The sequence below is a fragment of the Falco rusticolus genome, chromosome 14 (genome assembly GCF_015220075.1).
Source record: "Falco rusticolus isolate bFalRus1 chromosome 14, bFalRus1.pri, whole genome shotgun sequence".
NCBI lineage: Eukaryota > Metazoa > Chordata > Aves > Falconiformes > Falconidae > Falco > Falco rusticolus.
In genome coordinates, this window is record NC_051200.1 from 24,022,764 (window position 1) to 24,043,361 (window position 20,598).

Consider the following 20,598-nt stretch of genomic DNA (forward strand, 5'->3'; position numbering starts at 1 on the left):
CTTCCAGTTCCAAACCTTCCAAAGACCAAGGTTCCCATTCTCCACCCTCTTCGTCATCTTCCCTGGGACTAGTCTGCTCTTGCCAGTTCAGGCCTGCTGAGAAGGTATTGTTTCTGCCTGATTCATCCAATTGAAATGTAAAATTAGCATCTCAGAGATAGCTAGGTAATGAAAAAGAAACTGTCCTTTCCTACTGCTCCTCTTTCTGACAGTCCAATTACTTGATAAAGTCCTTGGTTCCAGCACTTCTGCAAGAGGTTAAATCCTTTTGGAGTTCTCTTGAATGGTGTCAGTCACTGACAAGACCTGTGCTTTTGAGCACTGTGTGAGTTTCCCCTCAAACTGTGAAGAGAGCAGGTAACTCTGTCTTCTGGTAGTTTTATCATCCCCAAAAGAAGAGTAAATATATACTGGAAGCAAAAAACCCCTTTTGATTCAGCAGAAGAGACCTTTGGTATCAGCCAGCTATGAATCATGTTTCTTGCAACACGTTCCATGTTGGGAATAAGGCAAATTCCTGAAATTTGCATATCTACTTCTAGTCTGGAGAGCCCCAGCTCTCTCGCTGTAGTCACAAGCGATAGAATGCTTGATCTCAGAGACTTTAAAGCCATTTGACTTGATGTTTGGGTAGGTGGGTTCATTGATAAGAATAAGGAGCTGCAGCAGAATTCTAATTGGCTGCAGTAATCAATACCAATTGGCACCTAGTCAGCAGGCTTTGGCAAGAGATGGGTGGGGCTTTCTTAATGTAATCCTTATTGGCTTGGTTGGTTTTTCTGTGCGTGGTAGCTGATATCATCATTATGGAGGCTGTAATTAAGTACATACGGAGTAGTGTGATTCACTGTTCTGGCTTGTTCATAAGCTGCGACTTGAAATCAGCTGTAGCATGTGCCCATTTTGACTTGTGTGTTGTAGGCTTCAGGTGTTCTACAATCCCAGTATATTTCTTGGAGTGGTTTCTAATGATTCATACCTAATGATTCCGAGTTGTGCTCTACAAAGGAATTCCTCTAGAAACTAGAAAAACTGGTTAGTTTTTCAGTGTATAGTTTGAAGTTGTATAAATAACATTTTCCAAACATTTCAGTCTTGTTTGGAGGAATTATTTTCTGTCTTCATATGTTTTTTTGGCTTTGTTTTAGTGTGAGACATAAATTTCTGTGATGCTTGGATACTTTGGAAAAGCTTGCCCTTCCTTCCTCCCTAGTCCCAAAAGATTGTTCTTCGGTGGGTTTTCTGATCTATGCTGTGTGTATTGACAAAGTTTCTGTTTAGCGTTGCTGGGGCAACCTCTGAAGCTTTGAATAGCTGCTGTCATCCTCAGGCAGGTGGTTTGGTTTTTGTGATAAGCATATGTGCTTTTTGTTTACTCCCAGTGTCAGTTTTACCTGACAACAGGAGCAGATTTGGCAAATAATGACCACTTGGAGAGTTTTCTGAGGGTGGAGTCACTGACATGAAATTGCTGTAGTGATTGCATCAAGTGCTTACACTGATATTTCAAAATGGGATTCATCACTAAATGGTCATGGATGATGACTGGGTTTTGTTGTCCTAAGGATGAGATGCATAAGCAAGTAGATGAAAGGGATGGTTAATACATGCTGAAGGGTAAAGACAGTGAGTAGGCATGAAATATATTCCTGTCTTGGAGGATGCTAGATTGTAGCTAGGAGTACATGAGCTTTCCTTGGGCATAAGGAATAGAGAAGGTGAAAAAAGTGCACAAGACAACCAGATTTTCCCTTTTTCTTCTTCACGTCAGATACCAGGTTTCAAGTGGATCCTTTAAAGATTTGTTTTATTGATAAAATGTAGCTTTCACCTTCACCATTCTCATAAAACAAGTGAAAATGATCTACTTAACAACACGGTAGTGATTCAAGTTCCTTCAAGCAGTAAAACTTCGGGTAGGGACAGGTTTATGTATGTTCTCCAACTGTTCTTTGAGCCTTGTGTTTTGACAGTGCCTTATTCTGGGTACAGTATATAAAATCCTACTTGTTCCATGGCTCCCTAACGCAGCATACCAAGTAAACGGGTTGTAGTTTGGGGGATCTCCTGGGGCTCAGCCCTAACTGGGCAACTTCCGCAATGAAAAGGGATTTTACGCCTGTTTGAGTGAGCTACCTTCTAAAATTAGAAAGTACTTGGCATGCTGGGGATGTCACCAAACAACAGCTTCCTTTGAAGTCTCTGTTAATGCACTAGTTCCTGTGCTGCCTTCCTGAAGCTGTAGGAGCCGCTGGTTTCCATGTGCAGAAGGTATAGATGAAGTAACATTTGTAACTCCTGACAGAGTGTTTCCATGTCCACCACTGGCTGTGTTAGCATTTCACCTGACCAGCTTGTGTGGCTGGCTGCAAAGGACAGATGAAGCTTCAGCTGGAAATTGGTCCTTGGTTATTTCTGAAGTCACATCTCCTTCACCATTGTTAGTTACTGGTAACCTTTGTGCTTTGGTACCTTCGGCACCTCGGGGGCTGTTGCCTTTCTTGAAGTAACTAAGGACGTTCCTTCCAGCAGCTAAACATTCAGAGCCAAGAATGAGAAATGGCATTTTGTTTTGGAAACAAAACTTGCTAACAAGTTTAAAGTGCTATCAAAGTTACTTTGGTGATGTAAGCTTCTGAATCAGCTCTCTGCTTATGTGCTTTATTTCTCTTCCTCTTACAGCTCTGCAGAATTGAATATTCCTGCAACAGGGGGATTGTTATGGACCCAGAATGACTTCCATAAAATAAAAAGTGGCCTTCAGCTTTTCTAAGACAGCAGAGTGCTCTGCAACGTTCAGTTTTGCACAAGAGAAGTGGCATGGAAGAACTGGTAATGGTAATGAGGAAATAGCTGCTCCAGGATATATTTTTTTTGGTAAAGATTTACTGATTTTTACCACATAAACCCAATACTTTATAGAGATGGTGTGTTTTAAGTTCCATGTGTAGTAACCATTGTCTTGCTTAACCATCATCTGAACGTTTAGCTCTAGCTGACGTTTACCAAATCCAGTTGAGTACTTTGGAATCCCTCAGTGTTCTGTAATTTCTTCCGTTGTTAATAAATACAGACGACTGAAGGCAAACCTCCTTTCTGGATCTGTTTTTCCTTTTCACTCAGGTATTCTGGAAACTGCCCTCTGGCCCCTGTTAGCCAGACCACTGAGCCCTTCCTATTTCAGTTGACGCTAATACTGTCCTGTATGAGTTTGCGTGATTTTGCCAGGATAATACTGTGCTACAGTTTTCATCTAACTAGGATTTCACACGAGTGCATAAATATCTTTGAAAAAAAATTTTTTCACCATTTTTTTCAAATTATAATCTTGAGACCACTGCTGCCTCTTTTTATTTAAAGTTTTCTGCTTGATGTTGTTTCTATTCATGATTTTGCTGAGGCTGTTAACTAATACGGTGGTCATTGCTGAGAGCTAGTGTGAATACTGCAGAAATGGACTTGAGTGCCTTGTTGGAAAGTTGTTGAGGAAAAGGACTGCCAGCTGGTTTTGCCTAAATTAATTTTTCTTTACCTGTCTCAAAGGTTCTTGGAACTTGGAGGCTTCTGCAATTACCTGTCAAAAATCAGGGGTTTAAGCATACATTTATTGCAGGACTCCTCAGTAAGAACTTGTTGGAGTGCATCTGTGAGAGGGTAAGACAGAGCCTCCTTCTGAGTCAGTCTAATAATTTGCAACAGGAACATGTCATGTGGCATGTGAAATGGGATGGTTTTGGTTCTTTAGAGTTACTGCTGACATTAGGTGCTAATGTTCTGTAGAAAGAGACACAAAATGGGACTTAGAGCTTTACCTGTACATTGGATAGGATTGAATTACAAGTTCAGAACAGCAACTTCATGGATGCTTTGGGCTGGCTCTCAAGTAAAGACTTAGCTAGAGGTCCATAATCTGAGTATTATTTCTTTGTTCTAATTTTTTGTCATCCTGTTCTACTGAAGTTACCCTTTACCAGATAGCCAAAAAGTGTTTAAAATGGAAGATACTTTGTATATTTCCTTCTCTAAAAACAAGCAGTACTAATGCAAAAGAAAACAAACTTCTCTTTCTGTTAGGAGGGATTTTTTTCATGTAAGCCCTTCCCCTTTTCTTGTATCTTTAGAAATTTCTCCTTTTGCCCTAGAGTTCCTCAAGCTTATTTAGGAAACTTTGAGTGAAGGGGATTTGTTTTTTTATTACTGTATTTGGTAGAGTATGAAATTACTTAAATTACTGTTTGGTACTTCTGAGGTCTATCAATGCAAACAAGCCTAACTTCAAAAAGGAAAGCGTGAGGCTAGCAAATGCCATGCTGTATGTAACCTTCTCCTTGGTCAAGGGTTACTTGGTAAAATAATATGCTACTATCGTTTCTTTGTCAGCTGTAGTTACTGCCCTGTGTATCTGCTGTCACCCCACCTAGTGAATTACAGGATAAAAATACTGGCCTTTGATCTAATTGCAGTTAAATAAAATAGTTAAATCCAGTGCTGTGGATGACTTGTAGAAAAGCACAAAACTGCTAGGTGCTTTAAAAAAAGAATACCAAGACTTAAGGAGAAGCCATAGTAATGGCATGAATTTTAAACAAAGTGTTACTGGTGGGGGCAGGGGGGAGCAGGCTTGAAACAAGGCAGGGCAGGGAGGGGGAAGTTGGGAATGGCTAGAGAAAAGAAACATAACTGGTTTGATTTTTAAAAAGTGAAGTCGGGGCTTCTACTACAACAGAAGTGTAAATCCCAGACAATTATGTATTGCCTTGTTGAAGATTATGAAACTTGGTGTTTGTTTGATCTGATTAACTCACAGGAGGAACAATTTTGTAGCTGCTTTCCCAAATATCTGGGAAATGGCAACATTACTATGAATAATACATAATAAATGCATAGATAACCGTAACATTTAAAGCCAGCCAGTTCAAATAACTTAAAAATCAAGTAAAGTTACCGTATTGGCCACTGCTGAGGTCTGTCGACACAAACACAACAGTTCAAAAAGGAAAAGATGATGCTGGCAAAACACTGCACTACATACAATTTTTTTCACTCTTTGGTAGTTTACTTTGTAAAATTTGGGTTCAACATGCTAATTACTTTCTTTGCTAGAAGCATATTCAGGGTGGGGATAGGGAAGGCAATGTTGATGTGTGCCAAAATTACTTTTCCCTTTGCCTTGGGCAGAACTTTTTGAGAGTCTTTTCTCCCTGTAAATTAATCTCTGCAGACAGATTGCTGCTGATTGAAAAAGCATCTCCAAAGGGAAGCTATAGAAAGGTTTACAGACAGAAGCTGCGACTATATGGAATAAATCACACAAATGGGAATTGCTGAGGAAGTTAAGGCCCGCGTGCACTGCTTTTGTGGCCCAGGACCCCCTTTGACCTTTACAACTTTTTGAATTTCTTTTCAATGTGATTGGACAGAGTCTTGGAACCTTATTAGGATAATTATTAGGATAATCCTGGCTAATCGAGTCTTTAAGTCTGTTTTCTCATTCCCAAAGGCACCCACTCAGACAAGGACTTCAGCTCTTCCCAGGCCTTAAAGTCTTGGGGAGACAACTGGAACAGTAAGAATACCCTACACAATCTAGTACTTGTTTTCAGGAATGGTAAACTTGAGGATGTAAATTAAGCACAAAAGGCCTGGGATTAGGAAAATGCAACTTTGTAATACAGGTGTTTTATTGGTTTTGTGCTGTCTTCCAAATCACCTGGTTCCTGGCCATTGTGAGAGCAAACACAGCGAGAAGTTAAATACAGATAGAGAAGATCTTTGTGTATCATTTTCTTTCCTTTTGTTAGCTTTACACACCCACCCCCCCCTCCCACCCCCCTCCCCCCCCCAAGTTAAAGCAGTTTGAGTCAAAGCAATGGTAATAAATGACATTATATCGCCTCCCCCATCACAGGGGAAGTGATTGTTTAAATAGCAGAAGCAAATCTGTGTAATACAGAGAGTGACAAAGCATGTAATTCTGAGGAGACAGCGGGCCCTAAATAGTACTTTTCCCTCTGCTTTTTAAAAGAAAAGCAAAACTCTTGTCCTGTTCCTTCACAGATTTAAGCACAGGTGGAAAATCTGGGCATTATGTGTGATTTCAGAATCTAGGTATTTTTCAGTACATCAGCTAAAAATACTGACAAAAAATTTGGACAGACTACAACAGTTGTTTTGGACAAAGCAGTTTTTTGGGGCTTTCACCTAAAGAGGGTTACAAAATAAAAAGCTAGAAACAAATAATCCAATGGCTTTCAGTTTTATTAAATAAGCAAAAATTTTTATATATATAAAGTATAACTTTTCATATTATTAAATAATTGTGCAAACCTTTCACACAGCAGGGTGGGGGGTCTATAGGTAATAGCCTATATTTCTTTTAGATTCTTCTCTCAGTTCTTTTAATACGTTTACAAACTTTAAATACCACAGACCAAAATCACAAGATACTGTATAATGGCTCTTCCAAGGCTAATCAAACACTGGCATGAGAATAATTTAAGTTGAAATATTGCAAGAAATACAGGTAGTAAGGGCTCTGTCACACAGACAAGCTCTGCTCTGGGTACAAGAGGAGCAGTAAAGCTGAATGCTCTCCATAGACATAATAGTGACAGATGGTGAATAATATTTCAGCTCTTTGGAGCAAAGTCTCACAGAAATGGCGCATGTTCCTTCTCTTTAGCATAGCATTTTTATAGTAAAAATATGTCCCTTGAAATGTTCCTGCCTGTGATCTGACATATGTCACAGTTATAGGCATGTCACCAAGTATTTTTTAACTGAATTATCTGGACAGATTCTTTGTGTGTTCTGACTTCATCATTAAGAATTTCAAAAAGCCAAAATTCACAACTTGAGGCAAACTGGCCATTAAAAGTACGTAGAGGGGAGCTCACCTACACAGATATTTTGGTTTTGTTATGAGGATCCTTCTCCTTGTTCTAAGCAACATACCCACACCTTCTATTTTCAAGTTTACAGTTACAGCATTTTTACAAAAGCTAAACAGACTCATGCTAGTGAATGAATTACATGCAGCCGCATCTACAACAGTGCACACATTACTACAGAGATTTACGAATACCACATACAGGTTTAACATCCATTTTCACTCATTTTGTCATTAAGACTTACATTATATTTGGGTCAACCAAAAAAACCCAAAGAGATTTATAAAATATTACAACAATTAAACAGTAATGTTTAATTCTACAAATGAATAAAGCCAACTACTGCAGCTCAACACGACAACAACAGGACTAACAGTAGTGAAGCTATCTATTTGTACAATTTAATATATTACTGACATGTAATTCTTACCAAAAAAAATTAAATAACTTAGACTGACATCCCATAAAGCATTTGATTTTTGATTCATGAATTTAAAAGTTATACACTCAAGTGACAAATTACATGAAAGTAATATAGCTAAAGATGAAAGATCAGTAAATCGGAACTCCTGGAGAACACTCCGGCCACAGTAAAGCACTAAAGTCTACTGCCTAACTCTTGCTGATTGCAGTAAGCCAGGATTTTACCTCCCCGCTTTTTTTTTTCTTTTCTCATCTAGAATTGCAATTTCATGGATTTTATTAAAATATAGTTTCTAGAACTGTTCTCTTACAGTTTTAAAAACATTTAAATACCATGCTCTCAAAAAGAGCATTTATACAAAGTCTTATATTTACAATATAGACAGTTATGATCAGGTGTTAATAAGATCAACTCTTCCATGTAAGAAGAAATCTAAGCTTATGCGCTGAAGATTAGTGAACGTGTCAGTGTTTTGAATTGGCTTGTAAACATATCTGAAAACAGATGTAGATGACTGAATTATCACTCGAAGTAGCTGATTAGGAAAGACTACATCACATACAAAAGTTTCATTACCTCTAAGGAGGACTAAACGAGCACAAAATTTGCAGATTATTTCCACAAGGCTACGCTGCCCATTCTGTCACTCTGTGCATGGTGGATGCTAACAGCTTCTGCAAAAAAAGACAATTTGCCTTCAAAGTGCCTTAGGGAAATAAGTATGTTGGGTTTGTATTGGCACAGCACTCCCATTGTTTAAAAAGGAATTATCAGGAAGACAAAAGTTAGTGAAAATTAAAATGACTAGACAAATCCTACAAAAATGAGTATCTCCATAATCCAGCCAATACTCCACACAGAAATTTCTGCTCAGTTCTCCACTTTAGAAAACATCAAAACCACCTACTAAACCTCTCTTAAAATAGCTTATCATAATTGGGGGGAAAAGGGAACAAACACTTTTCTACATACAAATATTTAATTCCATGCAAGATGGAAAACATGAGTGCACAATAAACTTCATTTTATACCTAAATAATTTATAAATTAATTCATTAAGAATAAAGCAGGGACTATAGCAATTATATTGGTACATTTTAAACACATGCAGATGAGTTAACAGCAACATTTTCACATAATGTTTAGTGCAAGAATGTATCTGCTTAATAAATAGACTAAAGGTAACTATGTAATGCTTTGAGGCGTACACACAGTATCTGTGCACATAATAAACTGGTTCTGAAAAGTTGTTCTTGTTTGTCTATAAACTACAAGTGCCCATTTTAAATAAAAAAGATCCATAATTACTCATGGGCTACTTCCCTGTGACACATGGTGTCACAAATATTGTGGTGAAAATGTAATACTGAAGTTAATCTAGAGATTTTTTTTTTTTATACACAGTTTTTATACAATCAAGAAAAAGAGATACAATTTGTATCAACAAACAAAAGGTCATTTCTGGTTATTTGAGGCATTGCTCTCAGCTGCTTATACCATGCAAGAGAAGAGAATAAGAATTAATTGCAAATTAAAAATATAAAATGCTGGTTAGTAAGAAACATTTCTGAAAACTGTCAAGAGTCAAATCTGTTTTCCCCAACTATTATAAATGTTTGAAGACTTTATTTTTTTCCTATTAACAGAGGCAATAACCAACTAATTAAAACTTGGTTTTTTTCAATGCCAAGTATAAATGCAGAATCACCTTCAAGTTAACTCATTTTAAATACATAATGACATGGTCATTATATATGTTACCTCTACCTACACAAGAGTATTTATCCTGTGTGAAATTATACAGTTATCAAATATCAGTAAATTAACAGCAGTTGCACCTGTAATTGTAATTTGTTGTTGGTTTGGGGGTTTGGCAGGGGGTGGGGGGTGGGGGGGATGGTATGACAGGAACATACTTTGCATGTGATAAAGAGCCCACAAGATATTTTGAATCAAATCAACCATTACAGTAACACAAGTGGAAGAAATGGTATAACTTTGTTCCTCAGACAAACAGATATCTAGAAAGCAGCATGCAAGCCATTATCAAAACACCAGAAACAACCCTGACTGCAGCCTCACGTTCCGTGTGTTTCACAGTAAGAAACATTTAGGCAGTGTCACACCTTCTCATGAAGAAACAAAAGGCCATAAACCAGGCCTTCTCAACTTTCATGAAAAAAACTACAGTAGAAGTCAACAAGTCCTAGCTCGAGATGTATCGAGTTAGTAATGGTTCGAAATGTCGAAATATACAATGGATTCAAAAAAGGGCGTCCAGTCAGTGCAGCTTAAAAAACAATAAATGTCTCTTTTGGAGACATTTAGCTACAAAGGTTCCCCACCCTGAGCAAGATACCAGTTGCACAAACAATGCCACATAAAATTGTCTCACCTGTTGAAACAGGAACTCTAAAAGCCTTCATGAGGCAAATGCACACCTTTGCGTGGAGCTGAAGAGCAAAAAACCAGGCCAGCTTTGCCACAAACCCGAACTAGAGCATCTCTTTTCAAGAAGCAGCCTTGCCCCTCCACCCCCTTCTTAAGCTGATCTTGTACAGCCACCATGAATGTTAGGCTCACTCCAGCACCATCCTTGCCCCCAGAGGAAGGGCTGTAGTTACTGATGAACTTCCATGTTAACATCCAGTTTCTGCTGCTTCAGGTTGAGTAATCCAATTTACATAAAGCTGACAATTTACTCTCAGCTTGTCTAGTCATCTGGGTCAGCAGCTGCTTACTGCACAGTTGAGAGGCGATTCTGAAGAGAGAAGCTACAGTTAAACTTCTTTTAGTTTATTGAATGGCGCTCATGCCTTCGCACTCCTTAATGTTTTGGTCCTAATTTAATAAAGTATTTGGCTTCTGTTGGATTGAGCCAACATACTGGACAAGGTAATAAGATACTCAAGCTCTTGGGGAACAGTTTTGAATTCCAACAACAATATCGACATTCAAAAGCTGAAATCAGTTTTTCCTTTTACAAATTGAGTATTTTAATTTTTGTCAAGTTTACTTTTTCTTCAATATTTAGTATGCCAGTAGGGAGTGTCAAATAACAAAGCTGAAACCCTGAAAGTCATCTGGGTGTGTGTAGAGCATACTTTTAAAGGCCGATTAGGTATTTATAAGCAAATTGAAAGTGTACACTAATACATGCAATATAATTGCTAACAATAATTTTGTAGTAACAGCTTTGAGACACCGAACGTGACATTGTAGTTCTTGATGAGCTATCCATGCAGCAAGGTATGCATTTCCTATAAAATACTATTAAAAATCCCTATATTTAAAATCTTAAAATTTACAATACAATCAACTCTTATATAGTGCTTCAGCATATATATGATTGCTACTGTGTACAGAATTTGATACTATCTTAGTAGAAAATATTTAGAATAGATTGGCCCCTTCCTTCTTCATTTAAGTTTTCCTCCAGGTCCTATATGCTGTATAATTTCATTTATCCAAAAGAGGCTGTAATGAGTTAACGCCCTGTTCTTAATTTGGCAACAATCATAGCTGCCAGCTGTTGTGCATCTGTCATGTGGGGATTCTTTTCCATCACAGAAAGGACAATGCTTGGAGGGAAAATATTGCAGAGGTTCTTGTACGTTTGATACTGGTGTTCTGGGATGATATGAGGTTCCCGTGGCTCACCACATATCCCAATCCAGGGATTCCTCCAGAGTTGCTCCATCTTCTCAGGCATGCTTCTTACCATTACAGGTTCGTAACACGGCTGCATGAGGTTGTTACTCAGTGGATATGAGTGGTAAGTGTAAGAGTCTGATGCACATGGTAACGGATCCCAACTAGCATGCTGCTCTCGACAGAGAGGTGGTCTTCGCTGCCTTGTAGGGTTACTTTCATAAAGCCGTGAGTCAGAAATGCTGTCCATTCTTGTCATGACCAAGGCACGGCTTGGTTGTGCAGTTGATGGATGAACATTTTGAGGCACAGGGTATTCTCCTGGACAACTGGACCGTGCTCCAACAACCGGATGCTGGGCATGTAGGCCTAAGTGGGAAACTGACTGTTTGCGAAGGGATTGCTTAGGCTCTTCAGTTCCATAACTCTGAACTCTATTTAAGGCTTCATGGTAACCATGGGAAAAAGGCTGAAGACGATTTTGCGATGGCAGTCTGTGGAGCTTCACATTGTCTTCTGGACTGGCATCTGCTACACCCAGATACAAGTCATTGTAAGAGGAATAAGAATCATTACTTGTATGGCTTAAGCAACTGTCAGGACAGGGGCTTGAGTTTCTAGAATACATCCCCTGGTCCATATCAGCCCCATAATAATCTGTGTTACGGATACTACTTATGCTCAAGTTGGAGAAATCACTGAGTAAGGAATAATAGCCATGGTCCCCCAATGATTCATATTTGGGATACTGGTCAGTATAGCTAACTGAGGTGCCATGGCTATTGGTGACTAGTATAGGAGGATATTGCACACTGGACATATGTTCCAGTGAGGATTTCTGATGCATGAACTGTGAGGAACCTGGCACCGGACTGCTTGCAGAACGAGTATTTAATGCACCAGCTGCATGGCTTTTTGGTGGAGGGAGCGTTGGTACACTTAATGCAGAAACCAGAGACGGGACAGAGCTGGCCTCGGACTTCCGGGCTACTGATAACTTTTCCTCAGGCTCCACAGCTACTGATCTAATGCTTGGATCTGACTGACGTTTTGGGGCAATGCGTTTCACTTCAGAACTGATTTCTCCTTTGGAGCTGGATGGCCCTGTGCCACATTTGGCCAAGGCTCCCTCACTCATAGTTTTCACAGCAGATAATTTGGCACTTATTCGAAGCTCATCCGCTACTGACCTTTGAGGCTGGTTTGCCCGTTCTGGGTGGTAATATTTACATTTGTGCCCATAGGTGCACTTTTTACCTGGAAGAAAAGTGTTTTCAGGTTAAATAAACGAAAAACTAATCAATAGCACCAGTTGCTATCTTTTTTCTTTATATCGTTTACCACTTCTTAATAATAATATTTCTATATTAACCCCCTAAAGAATAATGATATATATACAGGCAGTCGCAGACTCTGCTACCAGTATCCACATATATCACTGCATCAGGGGCCAGACATATCACTTTTCTTCCTACTGGCTCACGATTTCAATACTGACAACATACTCAATGCTATAAAAACAAAACAGCTCTAACACTGTTTGGATAGTTATGAATCTTCTTCCTTGAATACAAACCAGAAGAAAATAGCAAAAAGCTGTTATTATCCACAAGATAATCTGGTAACCCTTAATTTTCTGCTACATTGGTTTTATTAATATTTTATTAATACGAAGAGTATAGAAATGGGTATAGTGCTTGGATGGCAACACAAAAAATGGCCTTTCCCCTCCCCCCTCCCCCCCAAGTAATGACAAGACGTTAATTAATTGCTTGCTTCACCTACCTTTGAATACAACAAATCAATCTGACTTAGGCACTTACCATAAGGACACGGTTGTTTCTTATGTTCAGGAATAACTGGCCTTTTCCTTAAGAAATTTTCAAGGCTCGGCCCATGGCGTCCTAAAGGATCATCAGGAGGCATAAATCTAAGGGGAAGAGAATGAAATGTGAATTTCAGTTTTTACTGAGGATTCTGAATTAGCAAATTCCCTTACTTTTTTTTAAGAAAACATCATACTTGTCATTCACAAAAGAATACATTAGCAGCCGCTCCTCAATGAACTTCTTCCATTCTGGTTTTTCATTTTGAAGGTCCCGGTAGTTGTCATTTGATACAATGATGCCATCTGAGTCAAAAGCAAGTTTTACTATGAATCGATCATCATAGCAAACTACTCTTCTTCCCTGAACTCTTCGAGATGGAGTGAAAACAAGAATTTTTTCTTTCTCCAATTTACGTAAGATTTCTTGATCTGTAAAATAATTTTATTTGAGCAGTTTTTTAAAAAAGTTTTAAAAGAAAGAAATGCAGCCTTTGAAATATGAAACTTCTTGCCCTCTTTTTTGACACAGTATTTTGTAATTATGTTCATATACAGCCCCCATTATCATTAAAAAATACATAGTTGCAGAGTGCCATTTTATTTCCGAGCTTTCAAAGCAGTGGGTAAATATCCAATATTTAAGCTTCATAACCACTCTGCTCCATGAACCTTTACTTGGTCTTCTTGAAAACATCAAGAACTCAGTTGTTACTATATTACAGTAACTTTCTTGTTAGCCCAGAGTAAAACGTATAGTACTTTCTATGAGTAAAAACACATGCTGCCTCTTCAGTGTTCAAGATAATCCTACTAAATGAGTCCCTGGCCTGATTCTACCTATTTCATACTCACCCGGCAACTAAGAATCAGTTCTTATATGCTTAGCAATGTTTGCTAATGGGAAAATTATGACTATTTCTCAAAAGCATTGAAATGATCCAATGATGTTACAAAAAACCAGCATCATTTATAGGTGCAGACACTTAAATGCTGATTTCCTCACCAGTGAAATTGCTCTGTTTTCAAATGAACAGAGTGTAACATCATCATGCAACATCACATGCACAGCCCAGTATGTGGCACCCATCAGAATGATTACATGCTTGTGTCTTAATGCAATACTTTTGTTTTCTCTTCCCCCCTCTTTTTGACCAAGGAGTCAAAGAAAATCTTGATCTGTTACCTGTAATTGGTGCATCAGGTCGAGACTGTTCTTTTCTCCATGCTGGTACAAACACAGTGATATCTTTATGTCCTTTTTCCAGAAACCAATCAACAGCTAGTTGAATTCCTCGACAGGAAAATCCTTCTTTATTCCCATGGCTGAAGAACATGAAAACAAAAAGTTTTAGAAACAGCAAGGAGAAAAGTTACATTTGGTTTTGGGTTTTATTGCTGCGGTGGTTTGGGATGGGGTTTTTTTTTTATTTCTTCTAAAGCTGCCATGGTCTAAGGATATAAGGGAAACAAAGTCTGTAAAGACAGTAAACCTCTTTACTAGACCAGCCTACGTAACTGGACAACAACAATTGTCCAGAGCTATTCAGCTGTCAGATTACAGCAACACTGCTACTTGAATCTCTAGAAAACAATGAAATGCCACTATTCCAAAAGCAAAAACAAATGCATCTGAAATTTTTCCACTTTTTCATTTTATTAGCTCAGCTACTGAAAAATACCACTTTCCCCAACAAATTGAGCTTACCTGAAATAGTACTATAATAAGTTATCAGTAACAAAAAAGGAATGAATTAACAATGCTGGCTGTCATGGGTGATAGGTGCTTTTAAACATCTAGATTAAGAAATTATGTTTCCCTAATATTAAATGTTCTGCATTTTTAATTAGGGCTTTTGAAGGGAAAGAAGTAACTCAGAGTTGTTTAAGCCCTGCCTCCAGCAAAAATTTCTTTTCTGAAACATAGGAGTCTCTGAAACAGCACACAATTCATATAAAGGGGTTTAATTTTTCCAATGGCCCAAGAAGTTTCTGCAAAGGAAAAAAGGTAAACCTTAATTATGAATCTTATTCAGTCTCTATTTGCATCATCAATAATTGCAGTATTTTTTAAGCATGAGAAGTCTGTAACGCTTGTACTTTCCAGATATTCTCAGTTTGTAGAGCAGACGCTGCATAATTAAGATATTTGCATCTTATTAAAATAGTCTTTAGCATTATTCTATGGATGATTGTTCAAAATTTTACTTCAATGTTGTTATTATTATTATTATAAAACATCATCACAGATTACTGGACCACAGCAAAATGCATGCTCTTCCTGTGCTCAAAATGTTACATAAAGTAAAACTGAAACAGACCAAAGGCACACAGATCTAATACCATCTGCACATCTGCATAACTAAGGATCACCAGCATAGTCCAAATCCTTGCAACTTACATAATTAATACAGAAGCCACATATTGCTAAAGCATTTTTCTTTAGATTTTTATACATTTTAAATTTTAGAGAATTTAATATCCTTTTAAATTTTCAGATGCATACGCCTTTTGTTAAGAGTTGGACTTGATGACCCTTATGGGCCCCTTCCAACCTGAGATACTCTATGATTCTATATTTCAAAATTCTAAACACAGCACCAGTTCTAAGCTACACAATAGTAAGAGTACACACACTCTTTTCTCCAGTTCCTGCCACATTATGCTCAGGAGGAACTCAAGTAGTACAGAGACTGCAAATTCAACAAGCAGGGAAAAAAAGGAAAGAAAAAAGTTAAATCAAATATTGGTGTTGTTGCTTTACAGAAACATCTGTAAATGGATTGGTGCAATGTGGTTATGTTGCGATACGGCAGTGAAAATTCTTATATATGAAATATTCTTATAGAATTTGGAAGGGTCTGTGCATTTGAAAACTCAAGAGTGCTCCACACACCTATAAAAGTCTGAATTTTCTTAATACATTGAAAAAAAATTAATAGAATCACAGAATGGTTTGGGTTGTAATGGACCTTAAAGATCATCTAGTTTCAACCCCCTGCCACTAGAGCAAGTTGCTCAAAGCTCCATCCAACCTAGCCTTGAACACTTCCAGGGATGGGGCATAAATCTTATGACAGATTCTCTTAGAGCAGAAAGCTGGTACTAAAAGGAAATCTATTGTGCAAACAATACCTGAAGAAATCTCGTTATCACCAATCACTAAACAGGCTGATTAAAGAACTCCCTCATAGAAAAATCATACTTTCTTGATGATAAATCATTGGCTAGCTGAATTGTGTGCTCTACAAACATGCTTGAAAGCAGCATGGGGAGATACCTTGAGTTAGCGTTGATGCAAGCAACCAAGCACACGTGTACATACATCTGAAATTACAAGCACCATAGCGGTGTGAGTCAGCAAGTTTAGCTCGTTCGTATCCCTCTACTGACACAGCTAAATTCTGAGCAGGCTTGATCCGCAGGAGATCAAACACCCTGAAGTCCTGAAGTCACTGCATGTCATTTTGGAAAGAACCAAGTTTTCCTCGCCTATCTGGCTGCCTCTGGACATTAAAGAAAAATAATTTTCAACATTGTTCCAAGACTTCAACAAATTAAACCAAACCCATCCACACAAAAGCACACTACAGCTAGATCGCTAAAACAAAAGGTTTGAGGGAAGAACTTGGTTTCAAAAGGTGGGGAGGGGAATTGGAATATGAATGACATATAAAGGGCTATAGGCATAAATAAAAGCCTGGACTAAAGAGTCCATTAAAAAAGATGTATTATCAGCGTAAATATACTACATGACTAAAATTACTTTGCCATTGTAGTGAAAATTTATTAAACTGATTAATGTTTATTACAAAGTTTTTGTCTTAAATTAGGAATTGTTTAACTTAGACAGGGAGCTCAAGGACAACTGTAATGAGCGGGTGATGTTTGTCCTGAGCCCCCTGAACAAGCAAGGTAGGGCAGGACCATCCAGACAATAAATACTGTGTGCAGTTGTGTCATGATGTAGTGGCAGCTCCACCACACCCAGGCAGTCTGGCCAACGTCCCTGGCGTGTGTGAACCTTACAGATCATGAGATAGTGCACACCTGCACTTAGCCTAAACTTAAATTTTACATACACTGGGTGTGTAACCTATTTTTGTTCTTCACTGAGTATAAAGGTGGGCAAGCTCCAGGACTGAGCCAGAAGCCTCACCTACAGGTGGATGCACCACATAGGAATTTCCCCAGTTATCAAGGGACTCCTGGCACCAGCTGCAACAGGGCTCCCAACTAAAGGGTGGGCCTGGGTGATGTTAAGGTGTGAACTGGTGATGTCTCCTTTTCTTAGTCTCTGTAACGCTTTGCAGCAATGATCTAATCCTTTGCTCCTATTGTTCTTTTATCATATTGTGCACAATAGCTAGTACTGTTTCCTTTTATCACATTGCATGCTACTTTCCTTTATTATATTGTAATACAATAAACTGCATTTATTTTTATATTTTATGTAGAATTCATTTTTGCTTTGTATCCAGTCAATCAGCAACACAGCTATCAATATTGATTTTTCTCATAAATATTTTAGTGATTTATTCTTTGCAAAAATAGTGACAGGGAGATCTACCTCATAGCCACATTGCTTCCATCAATGACAATTGGTCTCAAGTTATCACTGTTATCCACAACTTCATCTTCAAGTGACAATTCAGGGCTTGCTATTTCCTTTGTACAAGGACCTCTTGGCACGAGAGTACTAGTGGCACTGCTGGCACTGCTTTGTCCCTCTGATTCACTTTTGTTGCCAAGTCTCACAAGCTCTGCGAGAACATCGTTGATAAGCGCATCTGCTCCCAGTTTATTCAGTACCGCCTGGATCTGATCTCCTGCATACCCAAGCTTTAAAGCAAAATCCATTTTAGCTTGGTATTCCTTGTCCAAATTTGTTTTGCATTCATCTAGCTTCAAGTCTTGTGTGATACTGCTCTGTGAAAAACTTGGGCGATCCAAACAAGGAGACCGACAGAGCGGCCGATGTGGTTTAGTGGAAACCTCCTTTTCTCTCCACTGAGTATTGCTGCAGCTGCTTCTGAAGTATGGTTGCTCAGGTTCGCTTTCTGAGCTCGTCCATTCCTCTGATTCAGCACTGCATTCCCCAGCATCTTGTTCCACATTTCTGTCTTCTCTGGAGTGCCTCTTCTCCATTTTCAGCTTCCCTATCATAGACCAGGCCGTCATCACGTTCAGCTTCCAGCCAGAGAGCTTAGTTCTTCATTTCCAAAGCCACCTGGAACTCATACTCAATTGCATTGTGTTGGCCAATTAAAAGTTTACACAAGGCTGGAGTTAATTTGCCTTGCTTACTATGTTCTGGCATAAACGCCACCAACATGAAGTCCCTAAAAGAAAAAAAAAAAGAAAGAAGAAGAAATAATTTTAAAAAATTAGCTTTTGACAAATTCTGCTAAATACTCAACTAAAATGATTTTGTTTACAAATCAGTAGAGGTCTCTAGTCATTCACATTTCTGTGTAAAAGTTGATCACAATGAAGCATATAATTATGTTGTCTCTTTAATCACAAATTACCCTCTCTCTTTCCCTCCCTCAGTTACTCTACATACAAAAAAAAAAAAAAAAAAGTATACTTCCCACACAATAAACTTATAGCTGGAATTTATGGAGTGTCTCAGGAATATTTAAAGATAATAAAACAGAAAAGGGTGACCCAACACTTTCACTAGAAACCTCTCTGTACAGCCTTCTACTGCAGGAACAGCCTGTCTACATCAGGAACAACTGTGTGGAGTTCCAGTGTGCATAAAATTTAACACAAACCATTTCAGCCTCTTTTAGTAAGGGTTTACTATCAGAACTGACATGGTAAGTTTACTGCAAGCTGGCTGCTAGACATGTAAAGGTCAGTAACAAAACACACAAAGGTTCTACACAACAATCATCTTGTGCCCTGTTTACTGTACCTACTAAACTGAAAATTCCAAAATCAAGGATGGATATTACTACGTTTTATCAGAAAGTCAGGATAGACTTTCTAGTCTTATACCAGAAGCAAAATTGTTCAAGGAATTCTAATGAGAGGTGTGACAAATGAAAAGATTCAAGTGACTTGTAAAGGGCTGAACACACATCACAGAGCCTTTGAAAAACAGTTTTTAAAAGGAACTGCACCTACAGCAGTGCACGTTTTAGATAAAATGGTAAACTAAGACCTAGATATAAATACAGGTAACTGGAGAAAATTGATTAGCAAAGTAATTAACTAGAGGCCTACTTTCAGAAAGCTGCAAGTCCCACTTCCCTCTCCTCTGCAAAACAGCAGACTTGAGAATGCAAGATGCAGTGTGAGTAGTGAAAAACAATGATGTAATAGTCTTGATGAAACCATTTATTTTAACTCCACTTTCTCATTTCAATAGATATCATTTTTCTTAAGGTCACCTCTTTTAGATGTAGCTACAGACAAAGAGAAGAAAGACCAAAACAGAAAAATGAAAAGGTACCAAACTTCTGAAAGAGCACAGTTTTAAAGCTACATCTACTGCAGAGACTTCTGTCAGCAAAGATGTAGTCCAAAGAGGCGTGAGAAGCATGATCATGGATTTAAACAGCAGTCACAGAAGAAAGACTAGTAGTGACACCAGTTTCCCAATATATCTTTGCTTTTAACAGTATAGCCAGTTACCTTTGTGTGCTGTCAAATGCTGTAATACAAGCTGTGCATGCATGAAAAGCTCTTTCCCAGGATTCCTATTAGGATTTTTGTGACACAAAATAGGCATGAGTTTGGCATTGGAACAGACTGATCAAAGACGTCCATTCTTATTAAGCTCCTCATGCACCCAAAACGAAGTAAAAAAAAAATAATAAAAAATTTGAAGTATAACTTATGGGGTTTTGGGGGGCTGTTAGTCACTAGTATAACTAAGAATAAATTTATATCTTTCATGCACTTTTTTCGTCTCATTTCACATTTCTTACATTCCTTAAGGCTATGAGCAAGCATTAGAAGAACACAAAACTTTCCTCAAAAGAGTATAAGCACTCAACTAAGTACATGCATTATTTATATACAGGACGTTATCAAATACATTTATATTCAAAAGCTTTTTAAAAATCTCTTTCCTATTTCCCCAAGAGACCACAGTGGCTCTTATTTAATTACTGTGGTCTATCAAAACAGCAAATAATAGGAGAAATACTCCCTTAATGCACAGCAGTGTAACTTCCTTGATGTACATTAATGCCAGACCTAGGGACTAAACATAAGTATTGGAATCTGGCGGGGGGGGTGGGGGGGCGAGTTTTGTCTAGGGTAGCAAGAAGAGCATCTCTGACATTGTTCATTTTATTATTTATTTGATTTTCTTCCTAAAACTACAGCTTTAATTTTCTCCCTAGAATGAAGTTCAATAGATACTGAAATAAAGAGAACAACAGAAATGCAGACATGCATGAATATATTATATTGATTTAGTGATGTAAAACAAATATAATAAACATAAAACCAAAATCTTAAATACTAAAAGCATCTTTAAAATGAAAAATTGTTTGGGTTTTTTTTCCTGAAAAACAGCACGGACATTTTACAAAGCATTGTAAGCCACAAAGAAAAATTAGAAGAATCAGCAGTGTGCATACAAGTCAAAGCTTATTCATTCTGAGTTTTCATATCCTTTCATTTTTAGGTAATAAGATGCTGAAAATCATAGCCCCTGATATACCACTCATCTCAGAAAGCTTTCTTCCTTGATTATTTCCCTACATTAAATGGTGGGTGTCTGTTGCCTATGGGAGTATTTCAGAGAACAGGTGTAGAAGAGTGATAAAATCTGATAAATCAAAATC

General features: G+C 38.0%; 2 protein-coding genes across 2 annotated transcripts in view; one reads left to right on the forward strand and one right to left on the reverse strand.

The window, feature by feature from the left end:
* Positions 1-3,092, forward strand: part of LAS1L (LAS1 like ribosome biogenesis factor) — a 28,402-nt gene extending 25,310 nt beyond the window's left edge. The window contains exon 13 of the mRNA XM_037407992.1: positions 2,683-3,092. Coding sequence (XP_037263889.1) covers positions 2,683-2,773 — 91 coding nt within the window. The 3' untranslated portion in view covers positions 2,774-3,092. The remainder of the gene's footprint in view (positions 1-2,682) is intronic.
* Positions 3,093-5,815: 2,723 nt separating this feature from the next.
* The window catches only part of ZC3H12B (zinc finger CCCH-type containing 12B), a 34,449-nt gene continuing 19,666 nt past the window's right edge, over positions 5,816-20,598 (reverse strand). Inside the window, exons 2-6 of the mRNA XM_037408327.1 lie at positions 17,361-18,132; positions 13,977-14,116; positions 12,988-13,222; positions 12,789-12,895; positions 5,816-12,222 (exon numbers count right to left, since the gene is read on the reverse strand). Of these exons, the coding sequence (XP_037264224.1) occupies positions 10,802-12,222; positions 12,789-12,895; positions 12,988-13,222; positions 13,977-14,116; positions 17,361-17,971 (2,514 nt within the window). The 5' untranslated portion in view covers positions 17,972-18,132 and the 3' untranslated portion in view covers positions 5,816-10,801. The remainder of the gene's footprint in view (positions 12,223-12,788; positions 12,896-12,987; positions 13,223-13,976; positions 14,117-17,360; positions 18,133-20,598) is intronic.